The sequence below is a fragment of the Phytophthora infestans genome, genomic scaffold (assembly GCF_000142945.1).
Source record: "Phytophthora infestans T30-4 supercont1.2 genomic scaffold, whole genome shotgun sequence".
In the NCBI taxonomy this organism is placed as follows: Eukaryota; Oomycota; class Peronosporomycetes; order Peronosporales; family Peronosporaceae; genus Phytophthora; species Phytophthora infestans.
Genome location: NW_003303757.1, coordinates 2107550 through 2134441, shown reverse-complemented (window position 1 = coordinate 2134441; position 26892 = coordinate 2107550). Strand labels below are relative to the sequence as shown.

Here is a 26892-nt window from a genome sequence, read left to right as displayed (position 1 = left end):
TGGCCGACGGGAAGGTCGTCACTATGTCCAATGTCCAAGTGGATCTGGCCGTCCAGTTTGAAGACTTTGACAGCCTCGAACAGTTCACTGTTCTCAATATGGATCCATATGATATGATTCTGGGCATGCCCTGGCTTGAGAAGCACGAGCCCTGGATCGACTGGCGAGGCAAGGCAATCGGTGCCAGCCGCCCTGCGCAGTCCGACAGAGCATTGGTGAGTCATGTTCCCACCTCTGTCAGAACCCGGGGCACCCGCAAGGGCAGCCAGGGTATTAAAGCCTCCGGCAGATGCTTGGGAGTCGTCGACGTATATGACGACTTCGAGGATGTTTTGATGGCGCCCAGAGGAGGCGCTGGCGAAGTGGGTAACTTAGGTCCACAAGCGGGTAACTTAGTTCCGCAGACAGCTGCAGCTGTCACGAACACTGAGAACAGCGTGTTCAGAGTGGGTAACAGAGTTCCACACGCGGTCGCCCAGACTTTAACTGAAGAGGAAGGCGTCAAACACGCTTCCTGTGTGGGTAACAAAGTGCCACACGCGGTCGCCCAGGCTTTAACTGAAGAGGAAGGCGTCGAACACGCTTCCTGTGTAGGTACCATAGTACCACACGAGGCCACGAGTGCCTCGGATGTCGCAGTACCGACATCCCCAGACGTGGGCAGCAAAGCTCCACGTCACGGTCGCCGTCGTCGACGACGTCGCTTTAAGCGACTCGGAGTCCAGGGCCCGGGCTCCTCCAACAAGGCCGGTGAAAGAGTGTTATCACATCTTCGATGGCGAGACCGGTTTACCCGTCAAGGCATCTGGTGTCCACTTGGAACCGTTGCCAGAGGTTGCAGAGATACTGAACCTCGAGGAAATGACGGTTGAGGCTTTCCTGGCCAACCTCAAGGCTGGAGAGATTGCCGAGATGGTGCTCATGAGACCTGAGACCACTCGTGAGGAGCTGAACTCCTCCTCTGATTTGGACGAGAACGTCCTGGAAGACCTAGACAAGCAGCGTCAGACGCGCTTGAGCTCAGAGATCCTTAAGAACCCCAAGGATCCGGTGTATTCTTTGGTGACGGAGTATGCGGACGTGGTGAACAAACACCCACCGACCCAGCTCCCACCGGATCGAGACGTACGGCATGAGATTGATCTCGTGCCTGGCACAAAGTATTGTGTCACGAGGCAATGGCCTCTCCCGCGCGAACAGTGCGAGGTCATTGATGCCTTCTTTGCCGCGAAAGCGAAGGCAGGCATGGTGCGGAAGTCGAAATCCCCACACTCGACGCCGACTTTCTGTGTTCGGAAGCCGAACGGAAAGAAGCGTCTGGTTCACGCGTATAACAAGCTGAACAACGCAACGGTGTCGGCCCAAACACCAACCCCACGAAAGGATGAGTTGTTAAACAACATGGCCGGGAGCGTACTGTACAGTGCGCTGGATTTGGTAGACGGATACTACCAGATCCTGATGCGAGAGAGTGACATCCCGCTCACCGCGGTGAGCACTCCAAGCGGCATGCTTTGGGAGTGGCTCGTCATGCCGCAAGGCCTGTCTAGCGCCCCGGCGACGTTCAATCGCCTGGTGACGCAATTGCTCGTACCTTCGTACAGACGTACTTCGACGACATATTCGTCCATAGCCGTGCCGAGGGAGGCAAGACGGCCATGGAGGTGCATCTGGGGCACCTCCGTCGAGTGTTGGACGTAATGCGAGCGAACAAGCTCTACGCCAACATCGACAAGTGCGTTTTCGCGTCACCAGAGATTAAAGCTCTCGGTTGCTTCGTAAGCAACGTGGGCGTTCGGGCTGATCCAGACAAGGTCAAGGCCATAGCAGCATGGCCGACGCCCCGATCCCAGAAGGATCTTTGAAAGTGGTTGGGCTTGGCCAACTAACTACCTTCACAAGTACAGCGCAGGGTACGCGGGCTTCGCTAAGCCCTTGTCGGGCCTCCTTCAGAAGGACGTCGACTGGAGCTGGGAGCAAGAGCACCAGGATGCTTTTGACAGCATCAAGGCCAGTCTCCAAGAGGCCCCTGTCCTGGCCCTGCCGGACGAGACGAAGCCGTTTAGCGTCGTCTGCGATGCCTCCGATTACGCCATCGGGTGTGCATTGCTGCAGGCCGACACGGCTGACATGAACGAGTCATCTCGTTCCAGTCCAGGCAGCTCAAAGCCGCCGAGCGGAACTACCCTGTCCACGCCAAGGAGCTCCTGGCAATGAAATATGCCCTTGTTAAGTTTCGTGTTCACCTTCTGGGCTCCAGGCCCTTCGTGATCTACACAGACCACGCGTCCTTGAGGACGGCGACTAACTCGCCTCACCTCTCCCAAAGGATGGCGAGGTGGCTGTCCTTCTTCGCGAAGTACAACTTCCGCGTCGAATATAAGCCGGGCAAGCTCAACGTGCTTGCGGACGCCCTCTCTCGGCGTCTTGACTATGAGTTGGCCCACATCACACGGGTGACAACGTATCTATATGATCGGATACGCATGGCGTATCGGGACGATGAGGCTGTCGCGCCTATCGTCAAGTTCCTCATGGAAGGAACGAGCGTGAAGTCCGACTGGCTCTCGTCGCGACAGCGCTCACGGCTCCACCGATATGAGTTGAAGGATGGCCTCCTCTATTACCGGGTGGAGGCCAATGAACCTCCACGGCTGGCCGTACCCAACGACGAGGATCTGAAGTTCGATATCCTCGCGGAGGCGCACGGCGCGCCCTCCAGCGGCCACTTGAGCCGCGAGAAGACCTTTCTGTCGGTCTCTCAGGCCTTCTGATGGACCCACATGTACAAGTGGGTCGCCCGATACGTTAAGACATGTAAAACATGTCAGCGGGTCAAACCCGCAGGGCACTCTTCGGCTCCACTACAGAGCCTGCCCGTACCGGCTGACTGCTGAAGTCGATGAGTCTTGACTTCATCTTTGGGCTTCCCACCGACGGACACGGCAACACCGGAATTTTGGTGTTCGTGTGTCGGCTGGTACATCTTGCTCCGGTTCCCGTCACTGTTACGGGCGAAAAACTGCAAGGTTGTTCGTCGATGGCGTGTTCCGCTATCACGGTCTCCCGGAGACGATTGTCTAGGACCGAGACCCGCGGTTCAATGCTGCGTTTTGAAAAACGCTGTTTCATTTACTGGGAACTCGTCTGCAGATGTCCACTGTAGATCATTCACAGATAGACGGCCAGACAGAGCGCGTCAATCGAGTGCTCGAGGACACTCTGCACAGTGTGTGCGCGGCAGCACCACGTACGTGGTCGACGCAGCTTCCAGTTGTTGAGTTTGCGCTCAACAACGCGGTGTACGCGTCCACGGGGCTCACGCCGTTCTACTTGAACGGCTTCCGTCACCCCAGAGTGCCTCTCACTCTTCGAGGAGACACTGACTCCTCTATTCTAAGTGGGGGAGAGGCTCGAAAAGCCCTTTCCTCCCAGGTATCGGATGTGAGACCAGTTTCGCTGCGGAAACAAGTGGAATCCTTTATGGATACCAAGCTGAGCGTGCGTTGTCAGCAGGGTCCGTGATGCCATGGCAGCGGCCCAAGATAAACAAAAGGAGTACTCCGACAAACATGGAAGAGGAAACAAAGTGTAGGGACTAAGTGTTACTAGACACGAGGAACCTACCTCTTCACACTGTCAGCTCTGTCGGTAGCAACAAGCTGAAGCACCGCTTCATCGGACCATTTGCAGTCCTGGCCAGACATGGTGCGTCGTACACCATCGACCTGCCAAAGTCAATGACGACGCACCCGACGTTCTATGTTGGACGTCTTAAGGGGTACTTTGATCGGCAGGGGGTTGCTGCCTCGCAGACCCACCTTGGCCTAGCACCTCAAAGCGAGGGCGGGCCACAGACGTCGACAAAGGCGTCGGAGCAGGCGCCCAAGCCTCGGTCGAGACGGCAAAGCTGCGGTCAAGACCGTACGCTGGAGGGGCTCCGTACAAACGGACCCCGGAGCCATACGCCGAGTACGCTGAGTACGCCGGGTACGCACCATACGCGTACGTCTGGGAGTGTGCCGCAGGCGGCTCCTGACGTGGCAGCAGAGCCTCGATCCGTCGGATCATGCGAAAGGCCTCGTCCAGATCGGACGAAGAGGTCCGGCGATCCACCCGCAGATGCAGGCTTGCGACCTCTCGCTCCAACAGGTCCAGGCGGCCCGCAAGACGAGCGAGCTCGCCCTGATTCCCGGCCTGGGCGGCAGCATCACCGCCAGTCCCAAGGCCAAGTGCAATCTCAAGCACGAGGACACATTGACGGAGGCGGTCAACCTCAGGGCCCTGTGTCGGACCCGCAGTAGAAGCAATCGGTCGAGAATGGCGTTCAGGAGGCGCCGCGTACTCGTACTCGTACGAAGGCACCTCTGCCCCTGCTTGACTGGAACGGAGAAGTCCACTACCACGTGGAGCGGATTCTCCAGGGGCAACGGCGTCGCGGTAAGCGACAGCTCCTCGTGAAGTGGAGGGGCTATGCCCACTCCGAGAACCCGTGGGAGCCGATTGAACGGCTCCTAATTGACTGTCCAAAGGCTGTCGCAAGCTGGGAACAGAAGCGGCGGCAGCTTCATATGTAGTCTGGGTCTTCTTGCCCGAACGGGGTACGGATGTTGACGACACTCCGTATCCGCGCTCATCGTGAGCGCTGGAAGCCGCACGCTTCAGGATGTCCCTTGGCAGCATGCGCTTGCTGACCAAGTGGGCAAACCGAGCACGAAGATCACGCTGGTCCAGGATGCTGGACAGCAGCTGATCTTCATGGAGTTCCCTTAACTCCGTGGGTGAGTACTTAAGAGACTCCACCCATGCCCAGAACATGTCCTCACAAGACCTCCAGGTGGGACAGTTCTCGGGCATAACCCAGGGGTATCCCCAAAAAGGATAAAGACCACCCCGTGTCTCGGGCTTCGTACGACAGGTCGTGAAGTCCTTAAGGGGGATGTGGTGTGGCGCGAGAAGCACACACCGAGCAGCCTCCAAGTTGTCAACGAACAACTGTTCCTTCTGAGCAAGGGCACGTTCGTAAATGTCCCTTGAAGTGTGGCCGCCCACAAGGCCACGAGGAGCGACGAGAAGCTCTAAGAAGAGGTCAGCCCCAGAGCTCTCCTAGGGAGGCCAATACCCTCTTTAGTTGATGGCAGCTCCCTGGCTGACGGGTGCCACCACCGAACCCCCGCGCACACGCTGGGCAGCTTGGAAATCCTCCTGCTGCTGGTCGAGGTCATTCGTGACCTCCCGGGGCTCAGGGATAGCACCCTCCTCCTCCTCTTCTTCCTCCTTCTCCTCCTCTTCATCCGAGGAGTCGAAGATGCCCCGATGGGAGTGTCGAGTCTCCTTCTCCTCGCGGAGTGGAGACTTAGAGGCTGTACGCTTCTTTGAGGGCTTGGCGCCTTCTTCTTTAGAGGCCTTAGCACGCGCAAGACCCTCGGCAAGCGAGAGACGTTTGCGAGGATTCTCTTCCTCATCGCCACCAGCTTTGGGAGTGCCCTTAGCCTTGACGGCCGGACGCTCAGAGCGCACAGACGTCCTGGGACTGTGATCACCTTGATCACTTGCGAGCGACTGCACGCTGTCGTCCTTGTGCTCACTGGGCACTGGGCTGTGCCCTTCCGCAGAGCCCGCAGGAGCATCGTGCGTGCTCTCGGACTCGGCTTCGTCCTCACTGCCAGAGTCGAACTTACGTTCTACGAACCGAGGGCTCGGACGATTGTCTGGAGAGGCCGAGGGCGACGGGCTGCGGCGCATGCTGGCTCGCTTGCCCACAACCTTGTCGCCCGATGAGCTGATCGCCTCGGAGGCCACCTGGGTAGCCTCCTTAAGTGCCGAGCCTTTGCCGTGAGGCTTAGTGCTCTTGGCTGGCGCCTTCCCGGCAGCAGCCTTGGAGCGTGTCTTTGCACCGCTCTTTGCAGTGCCACGAGACATGGTAAACGGTCGAAGTGGAGACCTAGAAGAAGAGCGCACAGACTGCTGCTCGAGGCTCTAACTGTGAAGTGAGCCTCCGCCGCGCTCGCGCGGCCAAGTCGATGGTTTTCGACTTTGAGAATGAGAGTTTGTGACGAACACCTCTTCATTCTGATTGGTCGGTAAACCGAACCTAAGTAGAGGGGGGGGGTGTAGCGGGGTACGTAGCCCTAAGTGTACCCAGGTTACATGAAGTGTGATACGTCATACTTCGGGACATTTGGTACAAAGTACCAAGGTCGTTCAAAGCCAATTATTGGTTAACGACATTGCATTTCTATAGGTGACTTATAGTTTGTATTAAGCCCAAGCTTTATCTACCTATAAATATACTCAGTTTATATTCTACCTTAATTAGGTCACTTCGCTCTCTTTTGAATAAAGAGGGGACCTGCGAACTGCCGTTCACTGAGAGTTTGTATACTCTCGGAAGCTAACTTCCTCTAGCGCAAGGTGCTGTGTGACCCCGTCACATTTACAGAAAGGTAAAGAGCCTAGTGGCTCAGCTTGGAGCCTTAGGTAGAAGCTCAGTCGTGACTTTCCTTCTTACAAGAGAAGAGCTCAAGAATACAACAACAACTTTACATTTACGTGATAAACCTAAGTTCCTACGTCGGCCTGCTAGATACACGACCCCGACCTAAGGAGGATTACCGCGACAGTTTGGTGGAGAAGCAGGGTATCTTCACGCCGAAGAATCGTAGGAGCGTAAACGCGAAGTGAGCCGCCCCTTTGGCAACGGAACGCCAAAGAGGGAGGAAAAGGGAAGTGGGAACGCTATGAGCGCCCACGAGGTGGTGAGGGACACGGCGATGAGCCCTCCGCAAACATTATAATCATGAAAAAGAACGAGGCGGAGCGCTGCGAAATATGTTTGGAAAGGTGATTTATTTTCCGAGCGGAGGTAGTACAGTACACCACAACGGAGGAAACAAGACCTTCAAACGAAAGAAAACTACACCTTTGCCAGGCCCAGATGGTGCTACTCTACTTCAAACCGGATTTTTTTAAAAAAAAAAAAATTTGATTACGAAAAAGTAGCACTAAAAAGGAAATTCAAAGTGCGAAAACGCAGAGCAAAGTGGTCCGAGCTGCAGCTAGGTGCCGTACTGCATGTCTTCCATGCGCTCCGCGGCAGCAACGGAATGCTGGCAATGCAGTGTCAACCTGTTAGCAAGGTGCGTGTCGATACATCCGATGCGGCGTCTCGCCGCGCGTTCCAGTTTCTCCATCCGAGCAGCCGCAACCGTCCCGCGAGGATGCTCCACAACCAGCCCTTTACGGGGCAAGGCAAGGTCGGCCTTGATCTTGGCCTTAAAAGCACTAAAACACCCTGTAGCACCAGTTCAAAAGTCGGTTAGTATGCCATTTAAAAAAATATTGTAATACAGTATACTGCGTACCTTGAATGGGGTTACATATTGAAGAGTACGGAGCCAGCCGTACAAGTACCAAGTCGGCTCGTTCAGCGACGTGTGCTTCCGTTTGCTTCCACAAATCGACGTGATGTGGTGGCGGGGATTCCGTTGTGGGCGGCCACAAGCGTCCAGTCACCGCCGACACGGAGGCAGTCGAGGACACGAGCTCTGGCAAATGCGAGGTGCGGGGCTCTGGGCATCTTGGGGTAGGTAGAGGCTTGGCTTGGTTGAGGGCTTGGTAAAAGATTGATAAGAGAGAGCGAGGAATGGCAATGAAGTGCTCGCGCACACGCTCAGGAGGGTTGATCCGCTTTGAACCGCGAATAAACCACTTTGAAGTACGGAGTGCGTTTACTCGACATATTTGTGAAGTGACATAAACTCTAATGTAAAAATTGAGAATAATTTTTAAAAAGGTTTAGTTACTTCACCACTTTGAAGTGGAGTAGCACCATCTTGACCTGGCAAAGGTGTAGTGTGAAAGACTAGAAGTTGGGCAAAGCCTCGCATTTGAAAAGAAAGAACCCACGCCTGAAACTGTGCTTGCTGGGAACGAAACGTCAGTAGAGCTGTAGTAAGCGGATATGGTTAAAATGCAATGACATCGGCGTTTACGACTGTTGTAAATCCACGCATTATTCCATCAAGCTCGTGTCTGTTGTCATGACGTTTGCAGAGCTCAATTGCTTACACGCTCACTTCGAATAGCTTCCAGAAGTGGGCCCAGCATCTTATTCTTCTTCACATTCTCCATCACAGCATTCAACTTTGGGTACGAGTCTGCGTCACGCACAGCACTAATTGCATCGAGCGCACGCAACGCGCTGCGAATGAGGTCTTTGATGCGCTCGACCTCGGGACCAACCTGGTCTTCTTTCACCTTCCTGTTGACAGTCTTCTCTAACGGCTCCATCAACGAATCTAGAGCACCGACAATACTGCCAGGCTGCACGTAGCAGATCTTTATCAAAATCTGGTGGCTGAGCATTTGGATGTCGTCCTGGTCTCCCAAACCTCGTTTCAGCGGATCGAAGAATAGGCTGATATCGAGCTGCTGTGGCAGCACCTGGACCAACGTTTCCACACACGAATATGCAGCCTTACGAAGAGGGAGACCGTCATCCACCTTGTGTTTGAACGGACCGAGATCCACCACACGCTCCAACTTGATTTCAGTCGCCTTCAAGAGTACGGGGAAGATGCGTTCTCGAACGTATGGCATGAGATAGTGAGCATGGTGGTGAGCAGCAGTGTTGAGCACCAGCAGAGCAGCACGACGCACGTGTAAATCTTCGTCTTCAAGCGCCGCCAAGAAGGGGTCGATGTGAGCAAAGATCGCGTTGACTGCAGGATCCTGAGCCGTGGTTGTCAACGCGTACTTGAGACTCGTCACCGCAGTCCAACGCGACCAGACGTCCGATGATCCACACAGGTCCGTCACAATAGGCATAATCTTCGCGCTGTTCGTCACAGCGAGCTTTCCTATGCATTCGCCCACCATATTCCGCACACCCTCTTCCTGACGAGCACTCATCTTCTGGAGTACAGGAAGGACACGGTCCACATACATTGCGAAACCATGATGGGGTTTCGCAGCATGGTCTGAGATGACTTCGCGGAGTGATGTCAGGAGCAGGTACGAGTTCTCTCCAAGCTCCAACTTGACCATGATGGTGTCCAAATACTCTTCCATGTTTCCGACGCAAATACTTCCAAGTGAATACGCAGCTGCCGCCTTAACTTCTTCGCCCGCGTTTTTGAAGCACTTAAGAATGAGTTCCTTCACGTCAGTGTAGCCAGCTAGCTTGATCTTGCGCCCAAAGTCACCCAAGCAATAGAGCGCCAAAACTCTGTTCTTTTCGGACTCGGTTTGTGTAATATCACCGACGAACTTGGCGAAAGCCAGCTTACGGTTCTCTTCCGTCGTTGCCACGCAAGTTCCTGCAACGCATCGAGCAATGTTCAGCACCGAGTGCTTCGATTCTTCCGTAGGCGTTGCCATCAGCGCCTTGAACAGCTCCGGAAAACTGCAGCCAGGTGTGTTTAACTGCGTCAGCTGCGCGAAAAGGCCCTTCAGTGCATCTAGAGTAGGACCTTGAAGCATGGAGCTATGGCACAATTCCAGTGCCTTTCCTTGCGCACTCTGCAAAAAAGCATCCGTTGAAGCAACACGTGGGCATACTCGAAGCGAATTTGACACTAGTGTGATGCTCATGCGGCACAATTGCAGGTCGACGTCAACAAGTAGAAGGGAAGCTTCCAGCAGCACTTCGCAGTGTAGCGTTTCCGGCATGCTGACACCCTTGTGGACGACCAGGTCATTGAGAGTGGCCAATGTCGCTTGCTTCAATGTGCGGGACTGCTGACGAAGTAGCTGGGCTAGCGTTTGGGTGCACTCCACGAGAATGGGCGACATATCCAAGTTGAGCTTCGAGCAAGCAACAGCCCCAATGGCCTTAATACTTTGAACCCGTGTGATTTCGTTGTTGAGACGCTCCATGAGCAATGGGTAGACTTCTCCGACGCGTGCACCGAGCTCATCACCTATACAGCTAGCGTTAGCACGACAACTTCTCGGCGACTATACTCTCTTATACGTACCAAGCACAGCAACAATTTCGCCGATGCTGCTGATAGCGGCCTCCTTAATTTCTTGATCGATGTCATGAACCTTTAAATTAGGCAGCACCGCCTCGAAAAAAGAAGTCGCATATGGTTTGTAGGTCGAACCTCCACCTTCAGATCGGATAGCTCGGATAGCTCGGACAAGAGATTCAATCAGTCCAAGTGCTTTTGCCACTGTTTTGTACCAGTCCCCCCTTGCACATTGGACGGCAACCTTGACGACCGATTCAATATGCGGTTGGAACGGCTCCATTGTATGCGTATCCACGAGCAATCGAAGGAACAGAAGCGCGTCCAGCTTCAAATCAGAGTGTTTGTCATCCACTGCATGGAGAATGTTCGGCATCAAACGACCAATATAGTCCCCCAGCTTTCCATGCTCCACCATCGCAAGTTCACTCAGCATTGCTACCACTGCACAACGCGACGGAACAGAAGCTCTCATGCCAAACTGCTTGTTGGCTCCTACTACGATAGCATTCAGACGTTGCTCCAGCTGGGTAACACAAGCGTTCGCCGTGGGTGGATGGAATGAACCAGTTCCATTTGAGCTCGAGAGAGTTTTGCGGGTGGCACGAAGAAGTTCTGCAAATACCCCAAATACATCGATACGAACGTTTTCTTCTCGCTCTTTAAAGCGCGAGATTAGAGGCTGGGCGCAGTGAATGTAGAGCTGCTCCAGAAGTTCGGTTCTCGTCGTGATAATTGCCGTTAGAACACGAAGGGTAGCTCGACGAACCTTCCAGCTGGTGTCGTCGTCGTCACTGTAGTCACCCTCCTCATCACTATACTCCTCTTCTATATTATCCATGTCTTCGTCTTCATCAGCAGAGTCCACGTAGTTGTAATTGGGGTCGTAGTGAATAAATTGCATCACGAGCTTCAGGATAACCTCCACATGAGGCGTGATCTCGTTGTGACATCGAATCACGAACGCTTCAAACGCCTGAAAACAGTTTCCACGCAAATCGTCAGAGTCTTCGTTCTGCAGTGACTCATCTTCGGGGTCCCCGCAGAACTGTACCAGAATGCGGATCACCGCGTCCAAATGCTGTCCAAGACGGTGCCCTGCCGTTCGAGAGAGCATTCCAATGGTCTGGATCAGCGTGCGCACGTTCGACGAGTTGGCAGATCCTTGAATTCCATTGATCAGGTGCTCCACCAAGCGGCTCACGAGAACATCAGACGCCATCACACCCAGCGATCCCACACAAGCAGTCGCACGCTTGCGTACTAGCGGCGACTCGTCCGTGAGCTGTATCATCAGCAGCTCCATGATCGTCGCGTGCTCCGTGGCGACGTCGTAGCCAAAGCGACGCAGTAGATCTGTTAAGATGTCCAACGTCTCGGCCTTCACAGCGGCATCCTTATCCTTGTTCAGACCCGTTATAAGCCGAGTGCAAATGACAGTGGCGATGGGCGCTCCCGTAGTCTGGGATACGTCCGCCACGATGGTCTTGAGGCCGATCGAGTAGATATCCCGGAGCTCCGGCTTGCCATTAAGAATGAGATCACAGAGCTTGGCGCAGATGTCTGCCACCTGGGCCACCTGCACTTTAGTGACCAAAATGCCCAGACACTTAACTGCGATAGACTGCACGTCGTTCGACTTGTCGTCCAGCTGCTTCAGCACCGCCGCACACACTCTGTAACGCAGCATACAGGCTGGGTGAGTCATACTCACTCAAGTTAAATCTCTATTTAATTAGCTACACGCACCTTGGCTCAATATACGGTCCCAGGTCGACGTCCTTGTTTAGCTCGACGCACAGATCCGATGTAGCCATGTAGCGTTCATCCTTGTCAAAGTCCGTGGTCTGTTGACGCACACACAGAGAGTCAGCATGAGTATCTGCTACATACAGGACGTCAGCACTACCGACTCAGCAGCATGGCATACCTTGTCCAGCAGCTGCGCGATCTTATCCTCGTTCGCACGCATCTTGCCCTTCCAGTTCTATACACTCCAAAGTGAAAGTGAGTGATGAAGCACTCGGACCGATATGTGCCCCACACCAATATGACCAACACTCTGGGCAGCCGAGCTTTTGCCGTCTGCTTGAATTGCGCTGAGTGGTGCTTTGTGTCTATATAGGTGAAAGAGACCGCGCCGTCGCGCCTGATCAGTTTACATCGCTCATCTAGGACACGGTGGGGCAACAGCTGCGAGAACGTAGCTCCCTATGAAGGAGCAGATGGTTAAATACTGGCCGAGTTTGAGGAGATGGCGTCCAACGTCAACCCCAAGCGCTCTTGGTCCAACAGTGTTGCGAAGACGACGAAGCCCATGGTGTCACGACGAAGACGCTGAGACGTGGTACGGTTCGGGGAGCCGGCAGGCTCTGTCGACTCGTCCGGAACGTCGTTCTGCATTGAGAAGAGGAAGAACGCCTGCGGACACCGGAGTAGCAAGGCAGTAGCCTTACAGGGACTTGAGGGGCTTGGCAGCGCAGTGCTGGATTCGGAAGTGAGACTCTAGGAGCCCGGAGTGCGCGCAGCGCACTCCACCTTCGCTGTACCCTCGCAATCCGTATGTTTATATTACTGTTTGAGCCCTCTTTAGCTGATCTTGTGCTGGTCGTTGAGTGTGCGCAGCAGCACTCAGGAGGCTTGTCCGCAGGACAAACTCTGCAACGGGCAGCGCCTGTGCAACGGCAGCAATCGCAGGGGTTCCGTCCGCAGGACGGCTTCAGTAGCAGGCCGCGCCTGCGTAATCGCAGCAAGCTGGGACAGTGCAGCGTCCCGTTCCGGCATTTTGAGCGGTGGGCGCACCAGCTTCAAGTAGCTTCTCCAGTGCTTCCAGGCTGGGCTTCGGCGGCGCCAGCGGCGCTCCAGCGCTGGTCTCATCTGCGGTAGTGCAGCATACCCAGCGTGGTATCTCACACTCCCACTCCCACCCGACGCGAGTCGAGGCATCGCAAGTATTGAGGGTGGACAGCACTTGTAAGATCGACGCAGGATCTTCACAGGAACCGGAGGCACCTGATCGCAGCAGGTCTCCGTAGCTTGAGCAATCAGCAGTTGTAGCATAGTTTGAGGCTTCAGTAATACAACGTTACCAGTACTGGTCCACACCGTCTTGGCATTCCTCGGCGTTTGTAGCTAGTACTGCATAAGTAGCAGCAGCAGATAAGGGCAGGCTGATAGGCATCACTTTCAGCTGGTCGCGAAACTGGCTGAATTTGGCACGTGCAAGTGGCTTGGTCATGATGTCAGCCGTGTTATCGCTGGTGGGCACTTGCAGTGTTTTTAATTTGCCGTCTTCGACCATGTGACGAAAAAGGTGGTACTTGTTGCGAATGTGTTTTGTGTTAGAATGTTTTCCAGGTTTCTCGGTCAGGTACAGCGCCGCCTGGTTGTCACCGCGCAGCAGTGGTGTGGCCGCAGGCCACTTCAGCTCCTCACACAAATTCACAATCCACAGAATGTCCTTGCCTCCTTCGTTCATCGCAACGTCTTCCGCCTCCGTGCTCGACTGGGCGTTGATACCCTGTTTTCTTGAAGCGTAGGAAATGACATTACCATCAAGTAGAGTCACGTAGCCAGAGACTGACTTGGAATCATCAGATCATTCGCGTAGTCGGAGTCCGTAAACGCAGTAATACAGACGTCCGTGCCGAGCACTACATCCATGTGCAATGCGTAGTCTCGTGTCTGCAGCAGGTAACGCAGCACCCGCTGGGCTTCTCGGAAATGGCTCTCTGTGTAGCAGGACAGATACTTCCCAAGATGACGGACTGCGTGAGCGATATCCGGTCGCGATCCAGAGACAAGATACTGCAATCCTCCAACCAATTCACGGTAAGGCATGTCGACAGGCTTATCTTGGTCCTTGGTTTGAGCTCTGGATTCAGTCGTCGATTGAGGTGTCCTGCAGCCGTAGGAATTAGCCAGTCCAAACTTCTTTAACAGCTTGTAAATATGAGATCGCTGGCTGTAGATCACCTTGTTGTTGATAGCGTCCAAAGTAATCTCGATCCCAAGCAGGTACCTTGCCTCGCCCATGCTAGTCAATGTGAACTTGGCTTCTAGTTGCGCAGCAACCTTGCTACACAGCGCCGCTGGTCCCATTAGCAGTAGGTCGTCAACGTAGACAGCCAACAGCATGTCGACCTCATCGTTGTTGTACCTCACGTAGAGTCCGTAGTCACTGTCAAGTCGTGTGAGCCCGAGGTCCACCAGAAAGTCGTGCAACGTCTTGTTCCACACTGTAGGAGCTTGCTTTAATCCATACAGCGAGTTGATCAGTTGGCAAATCATTTCACCTCCAGGTAATCCTTCAGTAGATCCAGCAGGTATCTCCATGTAGATTCGTTCCTCCAATCGACCGTAACGAAAGCAGTTTTCACGTCGTATTGGTAGACATCCCAGCCACGTTTTCTAGCGTAGACAATAGCAGCTCTGATGGTCTCGAATCGGATCACTGGGACATAGGCTTCCAGATAGTCAACGCCAAAGCTTCGTTTAAAGCCGTGAATGACAAGACGCGCCTTGAATCTCTTGATTCGTCCTTGGGCGTCTCGTTTACCCGTGTACACCCATTTGTTTGTGATCACAGTTTGCGACTTGGCTTTGGTTCTCGACACAAGCTTCCAGGTCCCATGCTGACGCAGCGACGTCAGCTCGTCCTTCATGGCTGCTTCCCACTCCGGCCAGTAGTCGCTCTTTTTGGCTTGTTTGTAAGTGGTAGGAATTGGAATGTCCTGCTTCAAGTTGATGACTGACCCAACGATGTACTCCTTCAGGTGAGCAGGCAGTTTCTTCGCGCGGCGAATAGTATTTGCTCTTGACTCTGCAGTAGCAGCTGCAGGCAGCTTCTTCGAAGGTGTGTATGCTTCGTTGTCATCTGCTTTCCGTTTCACTAATCGGCTTGCCGTTCTGGTCTTTGTCTGCGCAGCAGATCTCTTCAGGCAGCTTGCTTTAGTATCGTCGGACGGCGTCATCGACAGCTGAGCGGGTACGTCTTGCTCTCCCACTTGCTCTAGACTAGTTGCTAACTCGGTCTGTTTATCAAGTCTTCCAGCGCTCGGCAATACGGACGATCGCAGCGGATCTCCGGTTTCGGGAAAGAGACGGTCTTCAAGCGAGTTCACGATCGGCACTACCAGAATCCCATCAGGTAAGTCGGCGTAACCATCCTTGTAGGTGTTCAACAGTAGTTGCTTCACGTAGGCTTGAGCAGCAGTAAATCTCTCATGACACAACACGTTTCCACTTCGCTTTTGAATGACGCAACCGGTCTTCAAATTCAGCAGCTTGTAGCCTTTCGTGATTGTAGAGTAGCCGAGGAAAAGAGCCAACTCAGCACGCGGGTCGAGTTTGTCTCGGGTATACGTCCTTTCCTTCGGAATGTGCGAGTGCACCAAGCAACCCCAGGTTCGCAGGTACCGTAGCGTAGGTTTATTGTCGTATAGAGCTTCAAAAGGTGACTTACCATCCAGATCAGCTGTAGGTAGCAGGCTCACCGTGTCCACGACATGGAGGAGAGCTTCTCCCCACAACAAATCGGTCTGACTTGCAGCATGTAGCACATCATGTAGTCGCGGCAGTACGAGCCCGTTCGCTCGCTCAACGATGGCATTCTCCTCAGGAAAATAAGAGTTGGTGTTCTCACTCTGGATGCCAAGTTCTTCGCAGAAGTCTTTCAATCTGCTGCTCAGGAACTCGCCTCCTTGGTCTGAATGCAGCGTGACCACCGTGCGCAACTGTCTCTTGAACTTATTGTTAAGTCTTAGAATCAAAGTCTTGATCTTGTCCTCTGCATCGTTCTTGTTTGCAAGTAGATAGCACCACTTGTACCGCGTAGCTTCGTCCACTACCAACAAGAACATCGTTTCACCTGTGATCGTCTCGTCGCCGACGGAACAAAGATCTTCTCCGGCAGGTGTTTACGACGTTCCGGATTACGTTTGTAGGACATGCGCTTAAGCTTAGCAGTAATGCAGGGTACACAGTCGTAGGAAGAAAGCGAGTTCTCATTGATCTTAACGCTGAAGTCGGCTTTGCTGGCTGCCAACTCTCGAATTGTCTTCATGTTCACATGGCCTAAGCGGTTGTGCAATAACCCCATCATGTTGGTACGAGCTTCTACCGCAGCAACAAGTCTGTGTTAACGCTTCGTTCGTAGACGGTAGAGCTTATCATGTTGATCAAATCGCAGCTTGATCTCGTTCTTGGTTAGCCATGTAGTGCGCTGATCCTCACTGATATGCACGACAAAGCCGCAGGCTTGCATGTAGCCAAGACTTATAAGGTTCACGTGAGCATTCGGTGAGTACTGCACGTCATCAAGGCGCCGAGGCTCCTACTGGCCTGAGAGATGGTTCTTCACGCCCATCACGACACTTCCGCTCGCATTCAAAGTCTCTGTTTGGTCAAGGGCCATCTTTAGTTCTCCAGCGACTCCACGTTCAATCAAGAAAAGCACGACAGATCTCCACAAAGATTCGCTTGTGATCCGCTGTCAAGTAGCCATTCCATTTCATCCGGTGCCAAATCCGGAAAACAGTTGTCTTCATGACTGCCCATAACTATGCTAACCAATCCCCCTCGAGCTTCAGCAGGAGATTGTGGAGGTGTAGAGGTAGGCGAAAACTGTTCTGCATCCACCGCAGGCGCAGGAGGCTTCGTTTCCAACTCATCACGTAGCTGTCTTGCCGCTTGTTCACCAAGAACATGACGAACTTCATCGAAGGTAAAGCCAGCAGCAGCGGCTTGAGGTTGTTGGTGCGCAACACCATCCACACTGTTCGTAAATACACCAGAGAAAGCTTGTACTCGTTGGTTTCTTTCCTGGTTTCCAGCAGCTTGCTGGTTCGCTCCTTTGCATTCTCTGTCGCCCTTCCAATGTCCCTTCTGTTCACACTCCTTGCACGTCGAGTTTCTCTTCTTCCTATCCATAATGGAAGTCCTTGAGCCTGCCATTGCTGCCGTTGCACAGGCGCTGCCCGTTGCAGAGTTTGCTCTGCGGACAAGCCTCCTGAGTGCTGCTGCGCACACTCAACGACCAGCACAAGATCAGCTAAAGAGGGCTCAAACAGTAATATAAACATACGGATTGCGAGGGTACAGCGAAGGTGGAGTGCGCTGCGCGCACTCGGGGCTCCTAGAGTCTCACTTCCGAATCCAGCACTGCGCTGCCAAGCCCCTCAAGTCCCTGTAAGGCTTCTGCCTTGCTACTCCGGTGTCCGCAGGCGCTCTTCCTCTTCTTAATGCAGAACGACGAACCGGACGAGTCGACAAAGCCTGCCGGCTCCCCGAAACGTACCACGTCTCAGGTTATGAGCCCAAACCCTACGGAAACATTGACCAATCAGCACCAAGATTTGGGGGTATGCACACCTTCGGTTGGCTGTGACAGAAGCCTGTCCCAATCTCAAGTTGGTGAACTGACGCTATTAGCAATGCCGTTGGATGTCCAACGTTCCGTCAGCGACGGAGCCTCACAAGACTTTCGGCTTCTTGGAGCGCAGCCAAGCTCGCAGACAAGCTACTGAGATCGGCCGCGTTCGATCACTCAGCCTCAGTCGCGCCTTCTGAGCTACGGACAACCTGCAAAGATCTACCAAGCACACGTGCCTGCTGGTGACGTGAATCCTGCCTGCGTGCAAGAACAAGAAGAAGACATGCCCAAGATCGAAGCAATCACTAAGTTCGACGTAGGAAAGAAGCTTTCCCAGCCGTCCGAATATCCGACGTGGCGCATGCGTGTCATGGCCGGACTTTAGATGTCTCGCTTGGACCAGCTGGTGCAGGGCAATGAGGCGCTGCGCGACAACATGACACCTGCCCAGAAGAACCGTTGGGACGTTCGACGTCGCAAAGCCCAGGGACTGCTAGTGTCGTGTATTTTCGACGAGGTTCTGCTACGCTACGAGGACATCGTATTCAGGGCGGATCCTATACTGCTTTGGGACCGTATATTCCAGGATTTCGGTCATGGACCTGGTGTTAACACTGACATGGTGATGGCGGACCTTTACGCTCGGAAGCTTCAGTCAGATGAAACTGTGGAAGAATACATTAAGGACTTGCTCCGGATGCAGCACATCCTTGCTGAAAACAATGATCCTATGCCTGACAGTCGTGTGGCAAGGTTGCTGCTCACCAGCGCCACGAATGTCTACCTTAAGATTACCGACGACGTAACCCGCCGTGGTATTCAACCGAATGAATTCACTATCTATGCATCGCGTGCAGAATTGGTGAACGCCGAAATGACCGCTCGTGCCCGCGAGCAACATGGCGCAGTTGCCAGCGGCGGTGCTTCTAGCGGTGGAAGTGGGCTATCCAGCGGACAACCTCAACTACAAACCAACTTCATTGAGCAGAGTGGAAACGGGAAACAGCCACGCCAGTAATGTGGCAGATACGGTGGTAACCGCAGTCGCTCGGTCTCAAGAAAATCGTCTACAGGGGTTCCGTGCGCGGGACGGCTTCAGTAGCAGGCAGCGCCTTCGTAATCGCAGCAAGCTGGGACAGTGCAGCGTCCCGTTACAGCATGTTGAGCGGTTCGGCGCACCAGCTTCAAGTGGCTTCTCCAGTGCTTCCAGGCTGGGCTTCGGCGGCGCCAGCGTCGCTCCAGCGCTGGTCTCCTATGCGGTAGTGCAGCATCCCCGGCGTGGTATCTCACAGACGCCTTTGAATATTGTGGGGAAGTGCTTTCTCAGAAATAAGAGAATGGGCCTGACGCGGGGTCACTATCCCGAATCAGTGACATTTCAAGTGATTAGAGAGGATTTGGGTTGGTGGCACGGATGCAAGTTGCCGGTGGTGGATTAGCCATGACGAGCAGCACCCCGTATGAAGTGACGATGCGTCTGGTTTGAGCGATGTACGAGAAGGCAAGATCCACCAAGACTTACCTCGGATCCACCCTTACCTGGATTCACTTAAATGGATATGGGATATACTATACAAGAGTGGATCGGGTGTGGATCTTATGAAGGAAGAATGGTCGGTGCCCTCTGAAGATGGATCTAGTAGCCCCGGCTAATGAGGAGTCAAGATCCACCGCGAGGTACCCCGGATCCCATACTTCCGAGTTCGGATCCATGGAGGGAGGATCCCGCCTTGAGGGATCTGGATCCAGGGTATAGGGATGATGGATGCAGTGGATCTCGAACTTTCGTGGGACAATGGAGATCACAGACGGTTGCAAGATGATGTTGGATGATTGGAGAGCTCGGATCCACGGCGAGTGTACAATTACAGTGAGGTGGATCCAAGCGACCTGGATCCGGATGAGTGTACCCATAATAGGGTGACCATGATGATTACGTCATGGATCCGGTGGATCTGAAGATAACACAGCTGGGATGATGGGTCAAGGGAAGAAGGGACATGCAGCCGATCCTGGTAAGGGATTTAGCAGATGAAAGACATAGAAGGTAGAAATCCAGGCAGGTATAGGCTTAAATATCAATACAGACCTCAATTTGCACAGTAACACGCAAGTGCCTTCCTGCCCTCAAGAACCGGAACTACATTGGCCGTACGAGCTAGGAGAAGCTTGGGAATTGCGAATCTAGTGTTGGTAGCGATAACTGGATAATACATTGGCCAGATCCTACAACCTAGTGAGCTTTTCCTTTACTTGTGCAGATCCGACAGGTTAACCGAATTTACTACTTGGTCGGTTACACCCTAGAAGGTCTCAACTCTCAAGATCCCGTCACAGGAGGCGGCAAGTACGACGTAAAGGAAACGCAAAGGCAAGGGACACACCCGCAAGGCAACCCTACGGCTAGATCCACGATCTAGGCCCCGGATCCATAAGCTCGAATATTCGCTTAGGATTCGGAACCATCCACGGACGCAGAGTGAAGATTTTCCACTGCTGCTCCACCCCATCCCCACGTCTCGCCAAGACACTCAAGCTTCACCACTTGAACTCTTCGGAAGTTACCGAGAGAGCAAGATCCCGCCCTACAGACGGGTACACAAGGTGAGGAAAGTTCAGCAGAACACGGATCATCGGGGGGTCCCTCCGTTAGTCGGTGTCTGGGCGCAGTTGGTAAGTTGGATCCGGCAATCTCGCTGATTTTGCTTAATTCGCTACACCACAATGGTGCGCGTGCCCGGATCGTTTGGTGACTCGGGATTTCACCGTGAGTCCCAAGAAGATGCTCAAGTGAAGATTGATCCAGGGGAAGAGGCGTCGTCGGAGGTCGGATCGACGAAGACGCTGCTGAATGAAACAAGATCCGCGGATCGATGGAGTTTTGGGAGGAGCTCTGTCGACGGAAGAGAGGTGGATCCGGATTTAGAAGAGAAACCTCTCTATCCTCCCCAGGTCCCCTCGAGGACCCCCTGCGGAGCTTGACGCAAGTCAAGATCCGCTAACAAAACAAGGGAAAGTGAAGGCGAAACGGTATGCATCTGCAGATTCACCGGTTAAGCCAACACCGTACCTAAACCCAAGCCCGCTAGTCGAAGAAACAGGAAAGAAGACGAAAATGAGTAAGACTACGCGGAAGAAGATGCAAGCTCCAGAGTCGGAAGAAGACCAAGCTGGATCCAGGTCAAGCTAGTCCGACAAGGATCTCGAGTTTGTGTATCGCCACCAAGCTCTACGCGATTTTCTGCATCAAGCTCCTGTCATGCGGATCCTGAATCCACGACAGATCGAAGATCCAAGGGAACCGGTGAGAGCACCAACGAAAACGGCGAACAAGTTGGTGGCAGTCAAAGATCTATTACGTTTGCTTACGGAGTCAGGCATCGTAGCTGGTGTGTTCGACGCAGAGGATATCTTCGAGCTAGACTTGGATCTCATAGTATCCGCGACGCGGGACCTCTTTGCCAGAGTTAAGTATATCACCGGAGAAAGGTCGCGCACTATGGATCCAGTGTCGTCGCCGAGGATCAGCCAAGCTGCGTCCTCGAACTACGAATCCGCCGCTGAGGATGAATCAGACACGTCGTCCGAACCACGACGCATGACTTTAGGACCCTCCGGGGCATCCATGCTGGAAGCGCGGGCGAGGATCCGGGGACAGGAAGTCCCTGTGAACGTGAAGGCTCGGGATCCAGTACGCCCTACGCGTGATCTGACACAATCCAGCCACGATCGAGCCAGATCCGGCAAGAAGTCAGTGGGATTATCGTCAGATCGGGCTCAAGGTAATCGCCTCACGGATCCGGTCTCGCCAGTGGACCAGACGGCCACAGGCTCTTCCGACACTTCCTCGGGCACCCTGCAGCGACACTTCGAGGCTGCGATGAGTCGGATCTGGCCGAACAGGGTATGAGAGCGCCCGTGCCACAAGTGCAAGTGCTCCACGAACATGGAGCACGAGACGTGGAGATGGAGTCCGTGGAGGGAGACAACTCCCATGATGAGTTCGACCCATATGATCTGGATGGCCCATCCACTTCGTCAGCAGTGATAGCAACAGCCACAGCCGGGGCAGGTGGATCGTCCATGATCCAGAGGGTACGGATCTCAGCCATATCGGATCTGAAGGAGTTCACGGGCAAGGATCAAGACGAGGACCGAGCGAGAACATGGATCAGCAAAGTTAAGTCAGCCCTCATGAGAGATCAAGCGTCGGATGCTGAGAAGTGTCTGACCTTTGCGGATCTGCTAGCGGGGCCAGCCAGGAACTGGTATCGGCAGCTGGGCAATCCACCAGGAACAAGTGGCCAAATTTGTTGCGCAGTTTCCAGACCCAGTACTCTGGATTGGGAGTGTCGGTGGCACGACAATACTACCACGCTCGCCGCAGATCGGATGAATCCCCGCTAGAATACCTACATCGACTAAATGTGGCCGGTCTACGGGCCAAGTTGAAGATCAAGGATGGGGGATTCAAGGTACTGCGGGAACACGTGGATCATTTCATCGAGACGGTGGGGGACGTGGATCTGGCCGACAGGCTGACCCTGTTGCGAATTCCCGACGCATACGAGCTTGAGGAAGTGCTGCGGGCGGTGGATCGCGCGAAACACCGCCAGAAGAAGGCGGCGGTCGCATCCGGCAAGTATCGCCAAAAGGCTCCGACGCTCACGGCTCCAGCTCGACGTGTCCACCAAGTCACGGCGCCCGACTCAGGAACTGAATCAGGATTCGACAGTTCGGACTCCGACCCAGAGGATTACCGTCGAGTCTGTCTCACTGCATCCAACGATCGAACGGCGAAGACCGGAGACAACTCTCGATCGAGGGATACCGTACCCGGGGGCCGTGGGATGTACAGATCCCGAGATCTCATGGACGGGACAGCGCAAATCAGGTGTTCGCAGTGCGGATCCCGGAAGCACACAGAATCTGGATGCTGGCAACATCTGGTCTGTGAGAAATGTGGCAAGAAAGGTCATCCCGGAGATCATTGCTTCTACGTGTGTCGCGGGGTGTGGCGAGATTCACGACGTCGGCAAGTGTCCGATGGAGGAATTCTACAACCAGATCCGCCAGTGGTTTGATCCAGCCAAGCACAGAGGGATGTTGCCAGAAGTGGCCGAGAAGATGTTAAACTAGGACGCTCGCCGGGGTTTGAATCCGGTACGAGCCGAGCGTTCTAGGTATTGCATTTATGCATTTGTGAACAAGACATCACTAGATCCAGGTAGCAGGACCCTCGATCCAGTCGATACTACACGTGATCTACATGAAGTGTCAGTTGCCAAGATCTCTAGTTTGCGCCAAGTGGATGAGTTTGCCAGATCCGAAGTCTCTTCAACCCTGGATCTACAAAGAGGAGAGGCACGTGGTTATTGGGAGAAACACCAACATGATCGATGGTTTGAGCCTACCAAGGGTGAGGTCACTGCAGATCCACCTAAGGTCTGTCAGGTCACTGAATCCCGTGGATCTGAGGATGTTAGATCCATGGATCTGCTAACAGGGGAGTCCCGTGGATACTGGAAGTACCATGCCCCAGGAAAGTGGTTCAGACAAGCCAAGGTAGGGGGCAAGATCAACAATGAAAAAGCAATCCTACTCCTAGATAGTGGTGCCGAGGTGTCTATACTAGATACCGCCTTTGCTCGTAAGGTTGGGTGCCAAGTGGATGGGAGTCGGATCCAAGATTGTGTTGGGATTGGTGAAGGCGTGTACCGTACAAACGGGAGAACGCGAATCAAGGTCACGTTGGCAGGTTGTTTGGTGTATTGGTTTGACATTTGGGTTGGAGATCTCGCTGGTCAAGACGCCATCCTCGGGATGGATTTCATGGTGCCAGCCGGAGTGAGGTTGGATCTGGCGGATGGGACACTTTGTTTCCCTGACGAGATGCGGGTCCAGCTCAGCGAACGGCGACCGTTGTACGGGGCGAAGATGAGGATCATAAGGGCGGATAAGACGACCTGGATCGAGCCCGGAGAAACCTGGGAACTGCCAGATCAGTTGAAGTGGGGGAACATGAGAAACTGTGGGTCACTCGGGGCGAGAAATGGGTGCCTACCGTAATCCAGGGACCAGGTCGATCGCAATACCTCCAGGTCACGAACGTCAGCAGCAAGAGACTATTACTGGACCATTATGAGGAGATCAGGCGATGGTTGGCGAAGGACGGTATCCCTAGGCGACCTGGATATGTGTCAGTGGGATCCCGTCGTTATAGAGAATGGCAGAATCTGGCGTACGAGGCGACTACCGAGATTAAATCTCTCGGAGAAGGGGAGCCCCTGGTGGAGCCAACTGGCCCCTTGGTGGATTGGCCTTCATACCCAACTCCGCGAAAGATCCTACAGAGGGATCGTCGAATTGAGATCCAAGCGGTAGAGGTTGGATCCAAGACCGGGGATGATCCCCAGAGCCGGTCCCTAGATAACTCAGGGTCGGCGGACGGAGGATCGCAGAGAGCGGAAGCCGGGCCGCCAGATCCGGCTAACCCACAAGTGGATCCTAGCTTTTCATGGGACAAAGTGCCTGGATCCTTATCGAGAGTGGCAACACTAGTCAAACAAGAACCGTCGTGTTAAAGTTCACTAGAGGATCAAGTCCATCCAACTTGCAGCGGGGCTGCCGTAGCTTTAGCGTCAGAGGAAGACGTTCGACTCAAAGAGTCACTAATACTAATTTCTTTATCCAAAGGACACTTACAGCCCAAGACCAGGGCTCAAAGTTAATACCTTAACTTTTATGCTTCAAAACCAGAAGTGTTTTATTTACTATTATTGCGGCCAAGCCGCCTAGGGGTAAATGTATCTGTTTAACTATCTAGCATAATTAAACCTAATCAAATGCATAACGTGTGGCTTTCGGCCAACGTACTGAGAGACCTTGTTAACTCTCCAACTTATGTACTGAGAGTTTGTTAACTCTCCGGGTACTTCGTACCCCTGTGTGTTCCACACCATGTAACCCCTTTACACTCTCCCCCACTAAGATGAGAACATTCCGTTCTCGAAACTATCCTCAGCGAGGTCACGTCTTGTTAAGACGGCGGAGGTTACTACACCTCACACCAGCGTTGTACAGCTCCGTGAGCTCACAAACGCCTACGCATCGCTGATGCCCAACTTCTCGTCGTCGACCCACGGCCCAATGCTCCAAGCGCAGCGCGCATCTTGCTCTCAAGCAGTCTCAGACCTACGCTCGCGCTCCGCGCCTACTCCAAGAGCTGCAAACCGCTTAGAGCAATGCTCTTGACTCATTCGAGTCGTCGACAACAGCTCAGCGGTTGAACACTCGCTTCACAAGCGATAGGTCGGTGGTTCGAACCCACTAGGGCACAGCCCTCTCGTTTCATGAACGATTGTTCACGCTTGGACAGCCTTAAGGACAACACCCTTTTAGCTCAATGGTTGAGCGTTGGCTTTGAGAGCCACAGGTCGGTGGTTCGAACCCACCAGGGCACAGCCCTCTCGTTCCATGAACGATTATCCACGCTTGGACAAGCTTAAGAGCAATCCGCTTTAAGCTCAGTGGTCGAGCGTTGGCTTTGGAAGCCACAAGTCGGTTGTTCGAACCCACCAGGTCACAGCCCTCTCGTTCCATGAACTGTTGGTCCTTGGAATGCACGAGCTTATGGGCACGCCCTTTTCAGCTCAGTAATCGGACCGGTGGGCTTTGGGAGGCCACAGGGTCGGTGGTTCAAATCCCACCGGGGCGCAGCCCCTTCATACCATGAGTAGTCCGTTCTCGGACTGACGTACGGGCATCGCCCTTATAGCTCAATGGTAGAGCTCCGGCCTGTCAACCCAAAGGCCAGTGGTTCGATCCCCGTCCGGGACACCACTTTCGCTGTTACAGCGCATCCACATTTGGATCATGCTCATCAAGCAAGTTGTTTCAGAACAACTATGCGTCTATCGAGACGCTTGTGCCTGAACCTTGTTCAGCACATCACGAAGCACTGGCTTCCTTTGGGACCATGTCCCTAACACTACGAGGTCTCTCCACCTCCTGCTCCCGCTGCGAGCACCGCTCATACGTACGAGCTGGCTGCTGCAGCCACTGGTCAGAGCCTGAGCTCAACTACTGACCTGATCGCTCCCCACGCTAGTGGGAGGCGCCCAGCGCCTGGCGACGCTGTCGCACGCCATGGTGGCGCTTCGGCACATGATGTGCCCGGTCGTAAGCGTCAACGACGTCAGGGCAATCTTGCCGGAGGATAACCTCAAACTCCCATGAGTTCTGTGAGTGAGGGTAACCCCTCCACTTCACCAAGTACTGGGTACGACCCTGGCGTCTAGGCCACGCCACAAGGCGTTCCACGTGAAAGTGGAGCTCACCATGCTCATCGAGCAGAGCAGGAGGAGGCCTTGCCTCAGCTGGGCTCTCGCGGGGAGAGTCAGCACTTGCCGGAACGGCGTCTGCGTCCATACGACGCCGGCGTCCACGACGCGAACGTTCACGTTCACCGCCCATCGGTCGATCTCGAAGAGATGATCCACCTTGTGGATAGGTTAGAGCCACCACTGTTGACTCACAACCAGGTCTCGGACCTTGAGCGTCCAGTCGCTCGGCTGAACATTCAGCTTGCCTTGCTCCTGCATCTCGAGCACTTCGCTCCGCGACCTGTGGCTCTGTCACATGCTGTTGATCAGCCATCTGTGGCTGATCAACAGCACTTGCTGTCGTTCAGCCTCCCGTGGCTCTACCACCTGATGCCCTGCAGCTGTCCGTGGCCCAGCCACCGTTGGTGCCAACGCCTCCGCGCCCACCTGAGCAGGGGCTTGGTATGGCTTAAGTAGGCCAACATAGAAGACCGGATGCGTGCGCATCTTCTTCGGAAGGATGAGCGTATACGCTAGGCCTTTCCTGACCACGACCTTGAACGGTCCTATGATCCGAGGTCTTTAACTTCGTCTTGAAGACTGCAGACACTGCATGAGTAGGTAAGTTTTTAGCGTTTAATAAAACTTGGTCACCGACCTCAAACCGCTCAACATTGCTTCTGCCCTTGGCATCTGCATGTTCCTTCTGCGTGTCTTCGCTTTCAGCCATAGCGTCGCGTACTTGACGCATTACGCTCAGTCGCAAAGAGACAAAGTCATCGACTTGCTTGCGAACCGCAACGGGGCTGACATCAGCTAGCCGCTCGGCTATCCCTCCCCCATCAAGCCCTGAGTTACTGCGTGGCGGTGTCAGTGGGACGCGAGGGTTAACCAAGCCGTTCACATAGAACGGAGTGTAGCCTGTCGAGGCGTGCACTGCATTATTTAATGCGAACTCAACGAGTGGGAGCATCTGGCTCCAGCGTTTTGGCGCCTCAGCGCATACGCTTCGGAGGGTATCCTCCACAACGCGATTCACGCGTTCGGTCTGACCATCGGTCTGCGGATGGTCCGCTGTGGACATGTTCAAACGAGTGCCGAGCACTCTGAAGAGGGACGTCCAGAACTTCGCGGTGAAGCGCGGGTCTCGATCCGAGACAATTGCCTCAGGCAAGCCATGTTGGCGAAAGACTCGGTCTAAAAACAGCAAAGCTGTACCTTC

At 54.0% G+C, this 26892-nt stretch overlaps 1 protein-coding gene across 1 annotated transcript; it reads right to left on the bottom strand.

The window, feature by feature from the left end:
- Nucleotides 1-8058: 8058 nt before the first annotated feature.
- PITG_01502 (Cullin-associated NEDD8-dissociated protein, putative) lies at nucleotides 8059-12377 on the bottom strand (the record flags this gene model as incomplete). Its single annotated transcript, XM_002908116.1, has 7 exons — nucleotides 8059-9923; nucleotides 9981-10677; nucleotides 10744-11650; nucleotides 11724-11821; nucleotides 11905-11961; nucleotides 12004-12091; nucleotides 12241-12377. The coding sequence occupies 7 exons, from the start codon at nucleotides 12375-12377 to the stop codon at nucleotides 8059-8061; spliced, it is 3849 nt and encodes a 1282-aa protein (XP_002908162.1).
- Between the last annotated feature and the right edge of the window lie 14515 nt (nucleotides 12378-26892).